The 19,208-nt window shown below is 38.0% G+C and overlaps 1 protein-coding gene across 1 annotated transcript in view; it reads left to right on the forward strand.

Annotated features, from left to right (window-relative positions):
- LOC107745216 (roundabout homolog 1-like) overlaps window positions 1–19,208 on the forward strand; it is a 270,426-nt gene that overhangs the window by 199,215 nt on the left and 52,003 nt on the right. Inside the window, exons 4-5 of the mRNA XM_016559072.1 lie at window positions 11,148–11,305; window positions 17,733–17,853. Of these exons, the coding sequence (XP_016414558.1) occupies window positions 11,148–11,305; window positions 17,733–17,853 (279 nt within the window). The remainder of the gene's footprint in view (window positions 1–11,147; window positions 11,306–17,732; window positions 17,854–19,208) is intronic.

Genomic DNA, 19,208 nt, shown 5'->3' on the forward strand with positions numbered 1-19,208 from the left:
CTTTGTCTCTCTCTCTCTCTCTCTCTCTCTTTTTTCTATCTCTCTCTCTCTTTCTGTTATTCCGCAGCCATCCTCTCTGAGTTTGAGATCCTTCTTAAAGATAGGGGATATGAGCGCTGTTTCATCTTCCCTGGGCTCATCTGGTAGAGGTTAGCAGGCATGTGGAAGCCATTGGGCTGAAGACCCGGGCTGATCAGAGAAAGATGTGCCCCTCTGGATCTACTGCTGCACATGTTTGAATCCCGGGACCCTTATTTGCTCTGTCTCGCTTTCTTTAACATTCCTACCCCTCTCATTCTCTCTTTCCCTCTCCAATTCCCCCCATCTCTCTCTCCCCCTGTATTCTCTCTGTCTCTCGCTCCTTGTTTGAGAGGTTTGGTGAGGAGGCTTTAGTAAAATCACTTATGGAAGTAGCTGTGAATATCCAGCGGCCTGACAGATTGTTTCAGACAGTCGGTTGTACTGTTTGCAATGTCTTCAGCTGAATTGAGTAAAAAAGATCAGACTAATTTTAGAAAAACATACTAGTCTTAAGTCATAATATGTTACATTTGCTAAAATGTGCATGAATTCAATTGGAAGTAATATCAGCTGCAAATGTTTATAATTTCTTGACTCATTATTTGCCAAATTTGAGACATTTTACAGAAAATTGGGCCTTAAATACAAAATAGCTATATTTTATATGATATGATAACTGAACTCACAAGATGAAGTCATGTGACAACAGTTTTTGAAACACTGAGCCATTGAATAATGGCTACTCGTTTCACATACTATTTTTTAAAACTAGTATGCAATGCTAGTATTGTAAACTGCAGAGTTTTCAGTAAGTAGTAGGCTAGTATTCCATTCCCAACATAGTCTGAGTGAATATCAGTGTCTGTCTTACTGTAACCTTCTAGCTCTGTCACTCTCTCTCTCTCTTTTCTCTCTGTCTGACAGTGTTTTATGACAGTAAACCAGCCTGTATTATGTTTCCTGCTCATGTGACTGACGTAATCCCAGTTTCTCATCCTATTCAGTGCATTACAGTCTGTCACCCGCTCTCTGCCGTTCTCTCTCTCTCGCACGCGGACAGTTCGAAAAACAGCTTGCAAAATAATTAGTTACAGATACACATTGCCAAATGGATACAAATGATCTCAACAAACTAAAATCTCAAAACCAGCTTTATTTTTTCCACCAACTGGCTTTACAATATTTTATACAGTAGCTCATCTACTGCTGGAATAATGACCATTCCATTTGGAATGCATGGTGTGTAATTGTGTTAATTAATTAATTAATTTTACTTTGGGTTACTTTTATTTTATTTAATATTTTATTTAATATAATTTTTTTTAAAAAGGTGGTAAACGTGAGCTGCGCAATCAAAATGAACAGAGAAAATTCTATTTAATTTTATTATTTACATATTTTTTTCTTTTTTAAAAAATAGGGTGGTAAACTTGAGCTGCACAATCAAAATGAACAGAGAACATTTTATATTATTATTTTAGTTTAGTTTAGTTTAGTTAAAAAAAAAACGGCGAAAAACTTGAGCTGCACAATCAAAATGAACAAAGAAATTTTTATTTTATTTAATTTTTATTTATTATTTGTTTTTGTTTTTATAAAAAACGGTGCAAAACTTGAGCTGCACAATCAAAATGAAAAAAATATATTTTATTATTTTTTTTATTTTATTTTAGAAAACGAGGCAGATGACTGAAACAAAACTGAAAAAAAAAATGAATAGAGAAACCACAGATTTTTTTGATGTGCAAGTGTATGAACATTTGTTGCATAAAAACAGGTTTTATGTTGTGAAAAAGCTCTTTTTCTCTATAAAAATGTGCTATTTGCCATCAGATATTATTATAGTAGGGAGCTTAATGAGATAAAGGGAGTAGTTTTTGATATTTGTTTGGTCATTTGATCAGTCAAGTCCTTGTTGAATATACATTAACAAACTAGACTGTATAACGTGTCATTTTAAATGCGTCATTTTACTTCACAAAGTACAAAAGTACTTTGCATTTGTGTAAAACTTTTTAATTAGAAACAAATGGCAGAGTGCACCTTTAAGAAGACCTCACTGACTGATCTTCTTGAGGTACTAGGGATATTTTTGCTGAACAAACTGAAAAAACGTAAGAAAAACAAACCAAAGTGGTAACCAGCACTTAGTCGAAACCACTGATCCTTTCTTAGCGATCGCGCTGTAACTTAATGTCCTGATATATCACTTTACCCGTCATGCTGCCAAGACACAGTATTGGCCTTAAGAATAAATAATACATTTGTACTATGTAAATTTCAAATAATGTGACTTCTTGAGCATGTATTGACATTACTAATTTTTTTTCAAAGGGATCAGACTTATGATTTTTGCCTGACAGATGATCAAAAGTGACTACAGTATATATATATATATATTTCAATCATGACAACTCTCGTAAGATTTAACATGGTGATGGATATGACCATGACATGGTGATGGATATTTAACATGTTTGGTGGAATAGATCTGCTGAGCTGCTGCTGAATTGCTGCTGCTGTTGGTTATTGCTGTAGTTGTAGATTATTGCTGCTTCTGCAAGCAAGTACAGGAACTTGCTACTGCCAATGCATACGGCGATACGGTGCCATGAGTATTTAAGACATACTGCTGCTGCACAAATAGCATATAAAATAACCTCTTGGTTGCAAATATGTGGAGATGGTTGCCCAAAGCTTGTAGCATCTAATCCTTTTGTCTGATTTCGCCTATTTGTTTATGCGTGAAAATCAGATTGTTTATGTATGCGGCAAATCGCAATTTTGGTGCAAAGCATAAGAATAAATCTCCGAATCAAGCCAATAAACAATACAATTTTATCCCAAACAAAGAAAACCTAACACTAGTAGCTCTGACCCATGTCTACACCATTATCTAACCACAGAGGAAAACTTGTAGAGAGTATGTGGTGTGCTGTGTGTGTGTAAGTGTGTGTTTCTGAAGACCTCGGGGTTATGTTATGGCCCCCGGGGCCCGATGCCCCTCTGCGTGCGCTCTGGAGGTCGTCCTGCTCGCCGTGCCCTAAGCAATGTCTGCATGCTGCATTTCTGCTTCACTTTGGAGGAAAATAGCTGGAACATACAACACTACACCTTTGTGTTTGTACTGACAAGAGCTTTCATTTGCTCAACTGTAGTTTTCTAAACAAATCATGCATTTGTCCCACCACCAATTTTGCAAGTAGAACTGGAGATGAATGTTTGACCCCAAAGAGCTCTAACAAAAGCCTGAATGTAGCCACAAAATTAGTTTGGTTTATCGTTGATTATGGTTTTCCACAATATGTCCTGTTTTATCCATGAGGAATGGTAATACCTCTCCTAAATATTAAATTTATTTTATTTTATTTTACTTTATTTATAAAACAGGGCAGTAAACTTGAGCTGTGCAATCAAAAGGAGCAGAGGATATTTTATTGAATTTTTTTAAAAATCTGAACTCAAATGTGAATTATTGACGATGAATGATGTGAGTGGATGAACATTTGTCACATAAAAATAGATTTTATTTTGTGAAAAAGCTAGATTTTTTCTTTGGAAAGTGCTTTTTGTTAATGAGATAAAGTGGGTAGTAGCTTTTGATCAGTCAAAATTTATAATTTTTATATATATATATACCACCCACACAACTCTAGCATTGTGGCAGTGATTTTTGCACATGCAAACACCTATCAAATTTTGATCAGAAAGTGTTAAAGTCCTATTTGTCTTGGATTTTCGGTGAGACTCATTTTATTCTTGCCGTCCACTAATTTAAACTGTCGTTCGTTGTTCTCTGCTGTGGCAATTTACCCACATAGCTACATGAGGACCTGTCAAACGCTCTGCTGCACTGCTCTTGACAAAAAAAATAACCATCCACACAAAGCACCACCACCACTCAAGTGGGCCGATATGACTTGTTTGGACAGTATATTTGAAAGCATTGTGTTATTATTACAGCACAGTTTGTTCACCCCCCTCGCCGTCAGTGCAACCCTGTTGTTTGATGACGATTGTGAACACACACCCCGCGGCGCTTCTGTTAATGACAGCGGACGCTGAGCACTGTGGGAAATGTGACAAAGGCTTGATCAAACTAATAGCTACTTCGTATTTCGTCTGCCTCAGAGGTTAAAGGAAAAAAGCGACTGGAGACCATGAAAACAGTGTGTTTCCAAAAACAAACAAGTTATATGTGATAAATGATACGGTACTGTTTGTTTTTAGCTCTTTTAAAGGGAAAGTTCACCCAAAAATGAAAATTCTTTTACTCACTCACTCTTAAGCCAAACCAAACCCGTATGAACACAAAATATATTTGAAAAAGTCAATAGGGTCCAAACAACCACAGAAGAAGAAGAAAAAAGTGTTCTGATTTGGAATGACAAGTAAATGATGACAGCTTGTGAACTGTCCATTTAAATGAGCTACATTTTCCCAGAATGCCTTGCTGCATGTTTAACGTGACCCCAAACATGGGTCGTAACCTCCTGCCGTTCTTCAAGTACCTACGAACAGCTATGAGCATGGTAATAAACAGGTATCGTGAATAGACTCTCTGTCTTTAGGGTCGCCGCTCTGAATGAAGCAGGGGCTCATATCAATAGCTGTTTCCTTTCAGGTCCTCTTCCACTAGACTTGATGAATTAGCCCTTTTCTTAGTCCTCCACCCTAAAATAACAGGTCACTAAAACCTGACAAGGACTATTAATCAACTGAAACCTTTCCAACTGCATTCGTTTGGCATCTCCAGCGACTTGTTAAATGTTTTCATAATCGTAGCAGGTTAGGCCACGTTTCAATCCCTGACGCCCACCGAAATGATGTTTCCCCCATATTTGTTTATTGATAGCGTCATTGTTTAAATCTCTTGATTGGAGCTTCCCTTTTTTCCTCTCGTAATCCCTTCCCGGCAAAAGTTCAGCAAAGTCTCCCAACTCCCAAGTTTTTTTCTCTATGTTAACACTCTTTAGAGCTCCCAAACGAGTTATAAGACCCTCTAAATCACCTAACTGAAGTACACTACATGTCCTGTACCGTGTCTGCCACCCCTAAAAAAACAGGTCACTAGGTAATTGAATAGTTAAGGGAGGACTTGTCCTTCATCAGTGCCAAGCAAAGCATATGGCAGTAAAATCATGCGCCTGCTGTTTCATTTCCACAGGCCCCCTGAGGACTAACAGACCGTGGAGGGGTTGAAAAGAAGCCTTTATTTCCACACACACATCAGAGAACGTGCTGCGTTTTGAGGTCACTGCGAGAGCGATAGGGGAGATTTGATCTGAAACGCCACTGCTGATGTATTTGGGTGCTTCTTTTGGAGCGTTCGCTCATTACCGGTCTGTTTATTTCCGCGCAGCTGAAGCGTACGGCACTGTTTACCGCATCGTCAGATGCCATACACATGCTCAATAGAAGCTTTCGATATTGCTTCGTTACCTTTGAGATCCCACCCTGCGTCCCGTCTCCTCAGAGACGCCTTATCCGCACGCACACCAGACCTTGACCGTGCTGCCACATGGGCGCAGGAGCAGGGGGTTAACGCACCGTAGCTGGGGGCCTTCCTTTGAAGTCGAGACTCACCAGGAGAGCGGTATCAGCTGAAGAGAAAGAGCGAGAGTTGTAAACCCCAGCGGACGCCGCAGCTCCAGGCAGGGTTAGTATCCCCCCATCTCCTCTCAGCTCTCTGCTGCTAATGAGAGCAGCATATCGATCCGCTCTTTGAGACTCTAGGTAGGTATAGTATGTCCTCGCTAAAGTGTGCATTTCCAGCGGCAAGTTCTGGCCCTCACCGGCCCCGGAGACCCTACAAACAGCGGAAAGGGTTCGAGCATCAGGCAGTGATGAATGAGGTGGGCACTCATGATGGTTTGGTGGAAAATAATGGAGGGAGGAAGAGTGGAGGAGGCGTTTGGGGAGGTGGATGTAAACTAGAGATGATTGTCCTGTAGCAAGTAGTATGAATGCCAATTTGGGCTTTATATATTTATTTTTGCTTGAAGTCAGAGTGAAGTGCCATTCGTTGTTGTAATTTGAGTGAAACAGTATATTCAACATGGGAAAAAATAAATGTTGGGCTTGTGGTTGCCTATCAGGAAGTGATTAGATTGTGAAAAGTGTGCATTACAAACCAGAAGGGAGCCAGACTGAATGCTAGTTTGAAAAAAGAATGGCTAAATGGCATTGCACAGTAGCCTATGTGACATCAACAAAATGCAAAGTAATTTTGCAGGAGAGCAAGTCATTACATATTATATGTGGTGAAAGATTATGAAAACATATTTTCTTGGAAATGTTACGCACTGATGAATCATTCGCAAAAATAACAGGAGAATCCATTAAGAAAGAATATATATTTGGGTGGATAATTAATTGTGGATGCATGTTTCCACTCTCCACTTTTTAAAATTATTTTTGGATTACCTTTGCCATCCTCTACAGCACACTTAAATGTAATCATTAAAAACACAAAACAATTTAATAACGCTGTTAAATATAATATTGCAAATTTTAAAAATAATATGCATTTTTAACTTTATATTATTAAGATGCATTATAATATTGAGTTCACTTGTAGCATTTAAGACAGTTGATAGTTTTTAGTCATTTATTTTTATTTATTCATACACAATAGTAGGGGTGCGCCGATCCGATATTCAGTATCGGTATCGCTCCGATACTGGCATTTTCTGCTGGATCGGGGTATCGGTCAGACGAGACCGATCCAAATCCGATATTGTGCATATACTATTGTGTTATTGTTAAGCCCCACGAAAGGCACAAAAACATTATAAAGTACCATAAAGTTTCCGTGCACTATATTTCAAGTGTTCTGAGACCGTTCCATAGTTTAATGTGAGGTACAGATGAATATTTAAGTCATTAAATTCAAGTTCGCATAAACTCTTCTCTCCGCTGCGGCTGTCAGTCATCCTTCATTCAGCATTCAAACTGCTCGTCGCGTTCGGTTATGATAGTCAAGACGACGAAACGCTCTCTAGGATGATACAATGTTCCTATTATTATACTTGATCTGTAAACTTTTCTATGCGGAGCGCTGCGTGCTGTGACTCCGTCTTGCTTCTAGCGCATCATTCTGCGCACGGGATGCGCATAAGCGATCTGTGCCGCTGTGTATTGGAGCCTTTCATGTTATAATACTTTTGCGCAATGAAAGATTGTTAATAGCCTTTCTTGTTCTGTCTTATCTATCATATGTTGCTGCCTCCATTGCTGTGCTATAAATGTAAAAGAAATGTATTTGATTTATTGCATATATTTATATATAATTATATTTACTTGTTTTTCATGAATGTATATTACAATACAAAGAGCAATGTGTAACATTTTACCAGATTACACTTATTTACTTTTATTTTTCCTCCACTAAATAATGCTTTTTTCTCTAAATGTTTAGATTTTATAAAATTATTGTGAACTCACCATTTTTGTAGAGTAACTTTTGCTGCTTAATTATCCAGTAACCTAGTTTATAATAGTATTTTTCTCATAGATTATGATTATATATTATATTTGTTATTTTTCTTTATAATGAAGTTGTCTATATTTAGTAGATTGTGTGTAATACACAGAGTGATGATCAGGTCAACACACACTGAGGTATAGAAATGTATATAAAAAAAAAACTGCTGGTATCGGATCGGTATCGGTATTGTCCGATACTCAGAACTTTTGGTATCGGATCGGTATCGGTTCTGAAAAAATGGTATTGTGCCACCCCTACACAATAGTAAATTGAATTAATAATAATAAAAAATAATGTTATTCAATGAACACTATTCATTACTATTTATTTATTTATTTATTTCACAAGCTAGTTTAGAATTTGATTATCGACCATTTATCGCTTATCGGCCATAACAATAATTATCGGTGTGTCAGCTAGAATTTGGTCTGGTCCATCTCTATAAATCACCATGGTGTATATCTAAAGTACCATGGTATTGCCATCTGATACTGTCACTGTTCCATAGTGCCGCCACAGTAGTTTTTGTAACGTTTTTCTGGCAGTTTCGTTCAGTTCTCCATTCTTCAGTACTGTTTCTTTTAGCGGGTGGTCTTGAGTGTTGGATAACCAGCGGCTGGCACAAATCCAGCTTCAGTCTGATCTGCAATGGCGCGGCGACCCAGGGTGCAGAGAAAGTTCTAAATGAGGTCTCGCTCTAATTTGTCATCCCTCCATTTTTGTATTATGTTTAGCAGGCACCATGTGGACAGATGATCTGGAGGAGAGGGAATGTGCGGCGGCGTTCCGTGGGTTCACATCTGGGAATGATTGTGTTCACATATGCAGTGCACATTGTTCATGTGGAATTGTTCTCGCAAACCTGGCGTACACATTCTTTTTCTCGAAATATTCTCACGATTTCGTAATTTCGTCCCGGTGACATTTCGTCTTGTACGTGATGCTCGATTGGACAGATGCAAGAAGTTATTGATTGTTTGGACGAAGTGATGAAACATGATGATGTTCACAGTTCCTATAGCAGAATTCTCCATGGTTTGAAACCTACAAACCGGAATAGTTTGGTGAACCGTATTTCTTTTTGCTGAACACATTGGTTTTGCTGGATAAGATAGTGGAGAACCAGGTTCTTGCTAGTAGTTATTCTAGTTTAAAATTGTCAGTAATTCTATTCTAGCTGTGGTTGGGCAGTCTGGTGTGGACAAACCAGCAAACCAGCCTCCAAAAGCAACATATGCTAGTCTTTTCAGCATGATAATGTTCAGTAAGCTTCTAAGCATATAGATAGGGTGATTATAATATACATTTATACTTATTTAACTACTGTATTTCGATCATTCCCCATGGTTTCCCTTCAAGGGTGAGTGGATTCCCGGTGGAAAAGTCCCACAATCCTGTTCTTGACAAATCTTCCCGCGTCTTTGCCAGCTCTGGGTTTTTGAAGTGTGTTTTTTTTAGCAAATCTCCAGTTCCCCAATGGCTCCAGTAGAACACTCCAGAAACCCTCAGTGGTAGCTCAGCAAATCCATTTCATTTCCGCCCAGCAGAGCTCGTACTATCATCCCTCTGTAGTCGGCGTGTGGTATTAAATATTCATTTCATTAATGTCAGAGGCATATCAACGCAAATCTCATTTTAATTTGACATTACCACATCTGTTTCGAATTTCTGTGAAGCGTAAAGTTCTGCATAATTTTGGAAACTGAACAGCCACTTTTGGGTTGCCATGTTCAGGACTATGTGAGGATTTGGATGGCAGTGAAGAGTGAAGAGCGTAGTTTGTGTACAGACTTGAAACTGTTTATACACAGATGAATCAGTATAATTTGGTATGAGATCCAGCTCATTCAAAACTGGTATGGCCTATATTTTAAAATTAGTCATGAAATTAGAGGTATTTTCACACAGTTAAACAGAATAGTTGCTTTTAAGCTTCAAAAAGTATGCAAAAAAACATAAAAGTATGAAAGTAATCATGACTTGTGTAGTATAATCCAAATATTCGTGTAGATGTTCTTCAAAAATGTATCATTTGTGTTTCACAGACAAAAAAAGGTTATATTACTTATTTTTGGTTAACTGTCACTTTAAAGTGAAGTGCTTGGCTTCTCTCTCTCTTACCATCACTCTTTCTGTCTCACTTCAGTGGTTTATATCATTTCCAGGACTCTATTCCCATTTTGTAGACACATGTTCAGAACTTGACTTATGTACACACACACACACACACACAACTTTCCCCACAAGGCCCTGTTAGAAAGTGAGCAAGTTATCAAGTTTCTCAGCTCAGGGTGCAAATCAAGCGTGGGTTGGTTTCGCACAACTGTGCAAACGCAATCCAAGTTTGTTGGTCCGGTGCAAAAATCAGAATCCCAGAGCTGATCCACGGACAGCAAACAAAGTTCACATTAGACACTGACCCTCATCTCTCTCCACCGGCCAGTGATCTTCTGCTGTATACATGTGTCTTTCCTCTATAGACTGCCTAATTATGCCGGTCGGGGAAACCGAGATGCCTGTTGAAATCCATGGCTGGAAGGAATGATTTGCTTGAGAGATTGTTACAGAGAAATGATGGAAAAAGAGAGAGGGAGAGAGAAGGAGAAGAAATTATTTCCATTTCTTTCAGGGAATCACCTCTTTTCAGAGGGGTAAAAGGGGACTTTTACCTGCTGTGACATTACAAGCAGTAGAAACTGGAATCATATGGCCAATTATGTGCTTAAAGTCTTAAAGGAATTTGGAGGCAGTCAGGAGTTCAGGTTACCTTGAGCATCTCACTTTGATCTAGCGCTGAGGTTAATCGAGCCGACAGGAACACGTTCAGGGGCGTGAGAGCCGAAAGATGTTTGCGTTTATCAACTTACATGTACCTGAAATGAAAAGTGCAGAAATACTGATATATGTAACATTTATACAATTACAATTATTTATTCATTAAAATATATTTAATTGACTAATATATATATAATGTGCACAAAAACAAAAAAGCAAATGTGGTCCATTTTGATTTCACATTGACTTTAAATTACCCCACAGGTTGGCAGCTTGACTAGGTTTTGGAAAACATCACATTTCAAGTTGCTATGTTTCAGCACATGTGCTTTTCCCATGTCATGTGTATATAATTTAAAGCATTGGACTAATCTAATGTGCTGCTGTACAGTATCTACATGACACTGAAAGGAATGTTGTCTCGGATTAATGGAAACGCTTTAAGTGAATCCATCAGAAGGCTAACAGGGTTGACTAACATGCTTAGGCTCTGGAATATACAGTGCGTTCGTGTGAGCAGATATTAGACGTTATCGCGCACTTGAGCAGTGGTTTAGATGAATGTTCATTCTTCACTGCTCACTTGTGTCCTACATTAATATCACTTACATGCAGGAAGAGCACTTTATGTTTCAAACCCTCCTTTGTGCCTTTTTAGCTACTGTAAACAAAAGGTTTAGGTTTAATCGTTGTATGTTTGAAATAGATTAGAGGTGGTTTGCACTGGGCAAAAGTAGAAACATGTTCCTCTGGTGGTTTCTAATTTGTTATTCCTCTCTTCTAAACATTTGCATGAATGGTTTCCTGATAGAAATGCTGTTCATGTTTCTAATATCTCTTTTTCTTTCTCTCTTTTCATCAGTTCTTCGAGATGATTTCAGACAGAACCCTGTGGACGTGATGGTGGCGGCGGGTGAGCCAGCGGTCATGGAGTGCCAGCCGCCCCGTGGGCACCCCGAACCCACCATCTCCTGGAAGAAAGATGGAGTCACTATAGACGACAGAGACGAGAGGATAACGGTAAGGATATCTGACAGTGTTTCCAGCTTTCTAGACTGGTTAGTACTGGTATGGTGCTCATCTAGCTGGGGGAAGAGCCTTATTTTACACTGGCTGGTTAAAGGGATAGTTCACTCAAAAATAAAAATTTAGAGGAGTTTGTTTCTTCATCAGAGCAGATTTGGAGAAATTAAGCATTATATCGCTTGCTCAACAATGCATCCTCTGCAGTGAATGGGTGCCGTCAGAATGAGAGTCCAAACAGCTGAATAAAAAACATCACAATAATCCACAAGTAATGCACACAAACTTCTTGATATATTTGTTTCTTACAAACACGCAGCTTTTCACTTCGTAAGACATTAATTGATGGAGTGGAGTGTTTTGAATTACTTGTGGATTTTTGTGACGTTTTTATCACATCTTATTCTGACGGCACCCATTCACTGCAGAGGATCCATTGGTGAACAAGTGATGTACTCTGATTTCTCTGAATGCATTCAGATGAAGAAACAAACTCATCTACATCTTGCATGGTCTGAGCATGAACAATTTAGATCAGCTGACAGGATTTCTGGGATACTAGAAGTTTCTGTAGTCCCACCACAAAATTGATGATTTAAACAAAATTACAGCTTAAATAACACTTTTTTTTTGGAAAACTTAGTGTAAGTGCCTTATTAAAATGATGGGCTTCACATTTCAGCCTTGTTTTTGCAAATTAAACCAGGTCCCTTCCTAATTTCCAATTTAGCGTTACTAACGAAGACCTGCTAATTGTTAATAAAAAGAGACACAGCAAAAAGAAGTTCTATTATTTAATGCAGGTGGATAACAATTGCTTCTGCTGCATTTTTCAAGCAAATGAAGGCCGATTAGGGCTTCTGCTGATGAGTGTTTAAACTGCGTCACGTCCGACTCTGTCAGGGAAAATTAATGGAGCCCATTCATCTGATTGGAAATGCATGTGGGAATGAAAGTTTGCCTTCGCCAGCGTTCACGAGCTGAAAACTTGCTCTCTACTGATTTAATGCTTTAAACCAGGGCCACCAATTAGGTTTTTCTAATTAAATGTGTGGGAAATTAAGTAACGGGATCAATCAGGCCTCTTTTGTCGTTAAAAGAGTGACTTTGATGTGCACGCCGCTGCTCGTTTTCCATGTGATGTATTTGTGTGGAATAAAGCTAAAGGTGGTTTGGGGGGTTTGTTATTTTTAATCAAACTGTAGACAGGGTTCCTGAGAATACAAATTTAGTGCTTAACATTGGCTAAAAAGGCAAAGAAGTAATGTGTCACGCATTCCAGCGTTCGGACAATGTGTAACTAAGACGTTTTTGGAATGCGATAGGGCTGATTACGATAAAACTGAATCAAAACTAGATCAAGTTTGTTGTTGTTAGTGCTGTGTATGTGTGTGTGTGTGTGTGGCTTATCTCCAGTCTGCAGTCTACAATTTTGTAGGCAGTAAACTATGGTCATCTGACACACACACACAACAAAACACCACAGTAACAAACACAACAATGTATATACAAAATATTCTCTTACACCGTGTCCTAACTACACACGATGCAAAAAGATTCCAGCAACAAGCAATTTAGCTGTCCAAACCAAACACGACACGACAACTCAACATGACAGAATCAATCAAATATCACAGCCAATCAAAAGCGTGTGTGGGCGGGCTCTCTATGGAAGCGCACTGCACTCGCAACAAAATTGATAAGCCTATAATCTAATTCATAAATATTAAACCTTTTTAACATTATTAAATGTACTTACTGAGTGACTGGAATGCACTTGTTGTTTTAACGTATATCTTTGCTTTAATTTATTTTCAAGATCAAGTAAGGTCAAATAAAATGATATTAAAACTCACATTAGACACGTTTAACTTTGAATAAAGCACATAATCAGTAGCTGAGATGATCACTTTCATATAGTTTGCATGTTGTTGTTCCAGCCACGAAGTCACAGAAATAGAAACCGTTTCTAAAATAGAAATTTCGCGTGTCGCTGTCGCAGCTAGTTAGGACAAAAACTCTGATTAACATTTTAACATCTACCTTTTATTACGTGTTGTGGCAAAATTTTATACTGAAAAAAAAAAAAACTTTTACATTAAAATACAAAAAGCTGAAATATTCTCAGCTAAATGTGCTCAGTAATCTATATATAGAAAGTATATATATATATATATATAAAAGCCAGAAATGCCAGTACAACAAATACTACCTCACAATTAAATAATATATTTTAATAATATATTTTACATTTAAATTTTTAAAATAATTAATTTTTTTTAACAAAACCTAAGAGCAGCCATTACGAGAAAGAGAATGGGGGAGTGTTTAGATGTACAAATAGTGTAAATATTTTGTTGTGTTCCTGTAAGAATCATTTGTGTCTTTTTTTGTTTAGTGACAATGCATTGCACAGCAATAAACTGATATCCGTTGGAACATTGGCTCAAAGACAGCTCTGCGTACAATAATGAGCATCGACATTATTCATTTGTTTTGCGTTCCACTGTTATCTCTAAATTAAGGCGCTCCAATTTGGCCTTTAATTGCTTTTCAGCAGTAATTGCTGCAGTCTGCTCGAAAATTAACTGGAGCAGTGCGGCACATTGAAGCTGATGCTCCGTATTGTTTCGCAGCGTTTTGTTCGGAGTTTGTGTGTGATTATCTGGCCTGCTGAATGACTCCACACTGCGAGCCCTGTATGAGCACTTCTGCTCAAGCAGTGCTGCCAAACCACACAAGACAAAAGGCATGCAAATAAAGCAATCCCCCAATGCTCAGATTGATCGCATCCTCAGCAGCCGCCCTGCTGTTACCCGAGGACAGAGGGAGCGAGGGAGGGTTCATTGACTCTGGACCGAGAGTGAAACGATCCTGCCGTGATGGAACTCCAAATATGTGTCTGTGTGAGCTTGGGATGTTTGGGTAGTTGCATTACGAAACCTAGCAAGCTGCCTATCTAGACAACAGTTTTTATGTTTCATGCCTAACACCATATGTATATTTAACAGATAAAGCACAATGCATTTCATCAGGCAGCTCACTATCTTTTGAAATGGAGCTCAAGTTTTTTCCTGAGGCACATTCTCACTTTTCCTTTGGTTTCAGCCTTTTTTTCACTGTATATTCTTCCAAATGCACACACACACACACACACACTTACTCCTCCGTCTGACCCGACCTTGTCTGCACTGCGAGTCTTGTGCCGTTTCAGCCGTTAAGCTCTCGCTCAAACAAACAGTAACATAATGACACTTCAAACCCTCTCCAACACCACGGGGTGCCTTAAATAAACTCGCCCTCCTTCCTTCCCCTCCGACCTCTCCTTTGTTTAAAGACTCTTTTCCACCATTAATATTTAGGAGAGGCGACAGGACTGAAGAATGCTTCAGAATGTGTCCGGTTTGGAAGTGCTCAGAGACGTCTCATGAGACCTGGTGAAGGATTCGTTTAGATGTTTGTTGTCCTTTAAATATAAATGACTGTAAAAGCAATCAGATTAAACTCTCATTTTACACCTCTGAGAGAGACTGTACACCAGGGTTCCTCAAATCTTTCCCTGGAGGGCCAATGCGCTGCAGAGTTTAGCTCCAAGCCCGATCAAACTCCCCTACCTATGATTTTCTAATGATCCTGAAGACATTGATTAGCATGCTCAGGTGTGTTTTATTAGGGTTAGAGCTAAACTCTGCAGGAAAGTGGATCTCGTGGGCCAGATTTGAGGATCCCTGCTGTACACTTTAATGTTCATTGATAGTATATTGATACTTTTTTGTTCGTTCCTTAGTGTCTATCTATCCATCCATCATTTTTTTGTAATTTCTTCTTAGTTTCCATCCGTCCATCCATCCATCCATCCATCCATTATTTCTTCTTTAGTTTTTTAGTTTCTATCTGTTCGTCCATCCATCTATCGTTTATTTAATATCTGTCTATTCATCCTTTTTTCTTCGTTAGTTTCTTCGTTAGTTTCCATTCATCCATTTATCCATCCATCGTTTCTTTTGTAGTTTCTGTTAGTTTCCATCCATCCATTTCTTCTTTAGTTTCTTTGTTAGTTTCTATCTGTCCATACATCCATCCATCCATCCATTTCTTCTTTAGTTTCTTTGTTAGTATCTATCTGTCCATCCATCCATCCATGTATCCATCCATATATTTCTTATTTAGTTTCTTTGTTAGTATCTATCTGTCCATCCATCCATCCATCCATCCATCCATTTCTTCTTTAGTTTCTTTGTTAGTTTCTATCTGTCCATCCATCCATCCATTTCTTCTTTAGCTTCTTTGTTAGTTTCTATCTGTCCATCCATCCATCCATTTCTTCTTTAGTTTCTTTGTTAGTATCTATCTGTCCATCCATCCATCCATGCATCCATCCATCCATTTCTTCTTTAGTTTCTTTGTTAGTTTATATCTGTCCATGCATCCATCTATCCATTTTTTCTTTAGTTTCTTTGTTAGTTTATATCTGTCCATTCATCCATCCATTTCTTCTTTAGTTTCTTTGTTAGTTTCTATCTGTCTATCCATCCATCCATCCATCCATCAATTTCTTCTTTAGTTTCTTTGTTTGTTTCTATCTGTCCAACCATCCATCCATCCATCCATTTCTTCTTTAGTTTCTTTGTTAGCTTTTATCTGTCCATCCATCCATCCATGCATCCATCCATCCATCCATCCATCCAATTCTTCTTTAGTTTCTTTGTTAGTTTCTATCTGTCCATCCATTCATCCATTTCTTCTTTAGTTTCTTTGTTAGTTTCTATCTGTCCATCCGTGCATCCATCCATCCATTTCTTCTTTAGTTTCTTTGTTAGTTTCTATCTGTCCATCCGTGCATCCATCCATCCATTTCTTCTTTAGTTTCTTTGTTAGGTGATATCTGTCCATCTATCCATCCATTTCTTCTGTAGCTTCTTTGTTAGTTTCTATCTGTCCATCCATCCATCCATCCATAGCTTCTTTGTTAATTTCTGTCTGTTTGTCCAGTTTTCTTCATTAGTTTCTTCATTAGTTTCCGTCCATCCATCCATAATTTCTTAGTTTTTGTTAGTTTCCATCCATCCATTATTTTTTCTTTAGTTTTTGTTAGTTTCTACCTGTCACCCCATCCATCCATCTATTGTTTATTTAATTTCGGTCTGTTCATCATTTTTTCTCCAACCATCCATTCATCCATCGTTTCTTCTGTAGTTTCTTTGTTAGTTTCCATCTGTCCATCCATTTCTTCTTTAGTTTCCTTGTTAGTTTCTATCTGTCCGTCTATCCATCCATCTATCATTTCTTTATTAATTTATGTCTATTCATCCATTTTTGTTCATTACTTTCTTTATTAGTTTCTTTGTTAGTTTCCATCATTTCTTAGTTTCTTCGTTAATTTCTGTCTATCCATCCAGCCATTCATCTATTGTTTCTTCTTTAGTTTCTTTGTGAGTTTCTGTCTATCCATCCATTGTTTCTTTGTTTTTGTCATTCTTTCTACAATTTAATCTCTCTGTTCATCCATTTATCATGAATTTCAAGATGTAATATCCCATTTTAGTGCAGACTTGAATATTGTTTGTGGCATTTGTGCACATGACCTCATAAGTGTAATATCTGCATCTAATTTGTAAATTATGGGATATACAGCGAATGCCTCTGGTCTTTATCACTGAGACTCTGTTTACACATTCCACATGTTAACCACAGTCAGATCCAACCGCTGGACTCAACACTGACCGCAGTGAATGCTAATCAATGAGACATGACATGATCTGCCATAAAGTGAACCCACATGTTGACCTGTGTAAGTGCAGGCAGGTAGGGGGCCGCAGGAGAGCTGCCACATTCTGCTCCCCCTCATTGACTCTCGCCGTGTGGTCCTCTGATGCAGGGGTCAGATGTGTTGTGTGTGTGTGTGTGATTCTGATCCGCTCAGGTGAATAAGGACCCCCAGCTGCCCTTACAATTGCCTGAGAAGAAAAAAAGGGCCTCTTTTGCCTGAAATCAGATGCCTGGGAAAATAAAAGCTCAGCTGAATAGCCACTACACAAATTTACACACACACTATATATATATATATATATATATATAGTGTAAAGGTTTTGACCTTTGACATTTGGACCTTCAACTATTTGCTCACATGGATGCACCCATGCACCATTTGCCAGTGCGCTATTGATACGTTGTATATTACCCATTACATTTAATCATTAAATGGTTCTATTAAGTTATCCTTCACTGATTATTTTTATAATCCTAGCCTTTTATTTACAGTAAAAACATTTTCTTTGGGTGAGGATATTTGTGTTTTAAATGTCATTTGCACATCCTGTCATGCCGGTGACGATGTACCACTGATGTGACACATCTAGCATTATTATGGTTAATGATTAATCAATTAATTGATCGTTAATTTCTCATATTTTCTTTCTGACAGATACGAGGAGGAAAACTGATGATCACCAACACCAGAAAAACGGATGCAGGGAAGTACGTGTGCGTGGGAACCAACATGATGGGGGAACGAGAGAGCGAGATTGCAGAGTTGACTGTTCTCGGTACGTTTTCGATATATTTTTGCTTTAATTTATGCATTTCAATATATGACATGTCTGATTCTCATGTCTAATCTGCCTTCTTCAAGATGCACATGTGTTTATATAATCAGGTTCCCACACAAACCTCTGGTGCATTCGATTGTGGAAATGCATGCAGACGGATTCATTTAAACACGCACACGTCGTATGAAGTGTTTGTTTATGGGCAGAGCAGGAGAGAGTCCAGATGTTTAGAGTTTGTGTGCTTAGCTGTAGGAAGACTCCAGCATGTCATTGACCCTGTTTAGGAGACATGGACCCATTATCCTCAGTCTGCCTTGAAACAAATACCAGCTCACACTTCACACACCCCTTCATTCACACATACACACAAAAATATACATTCATCTGTCATCCAACACCTTAACATATCAGTTTACACTACCCAACATCAGAGCTGTGACCTTTGACCTTCCCTCCTTAATCCCTGCAACACAGCCGAGTTAAATGTAATTCCTCCAAAAACACTTCCAGAAATCTCAGCAGATTTCATTTAAAATGGCAATAGAATCACAAAACACAATGCTGAAAAATAAGGACTGTTTTCGAACAGCTTGCCATTGGTCATTCTGAAAGTCCCGCCCCCAACTTAAGCCATTGGTTGAGCCATTGTTGATATGTTAATACATTTCTGAGATCGCAACCTGTGAATTACCGACTTACAGTAGAATCTGTATTAAGGTGACATGGAAGCAACTATAAAAAAAAATGACTCCCCTTAAAAGACTAATTTCTCATTTAATTCTGCTAATTTTCATAAATGTGTCAGCCATTTTCATGAATGACTCAATTTAATTTAATGCATCAGTGTTATTTTAGTTTTATTTGTATACAATGATAGAATTTATTCTATGTATTTATTTTATTAAAATTATTATTTAAATGAGTTTTTATTTATATGTTTTCAGTTTTCATTTTAATTGTAGTTTAAGTTGTACGTTGTAATATATATATATATATAAATTTGTAATTTTGAACTTAAACATTTATTTCAATAAGTTGCCAAGGCAACATTTGTCATTTTATTATTATTATTATTATTCTTTTTTTATATTTTGAGTTATTAAGTGTTTAATAATTTTTTTTTATTTATTGAACATTATTTAAAGGTGGGGTATGTATTTTTTCAAAAACGCTTTAGAAAACTGAGTTGGGCTGAGTACCAAAACAAACTTGTAGCCAATCAGCAGTAAGGGACGTGTCTACTCATGATGGGGACGAGAGAGCGCTCAGTGCACTGGACGGACATTAGCCGAGCCGAGCGACAGAAAGATAGAGATGGCGGATAAAAAACAAAAGAGGAAAACGTCTGCGGA

This window comes from Sinocyclocheilus rhinocerous, unplaced genomic scaffold (assembly GCF_001515625.1).
Source record: "Sinocyclocheilus rhinocerous isolate Xijiao unplaced genomic scaffold, SAMN03320098_v1.1 scaffold257, whole genome shotgun sequence".
NCBI lineage: Eukaryota > Metazoa > Chordata > Actinopteri > Cypriniformes > Cyprinidae > Sinocyclocheilus > Sinocyclocheilus rhinocerous.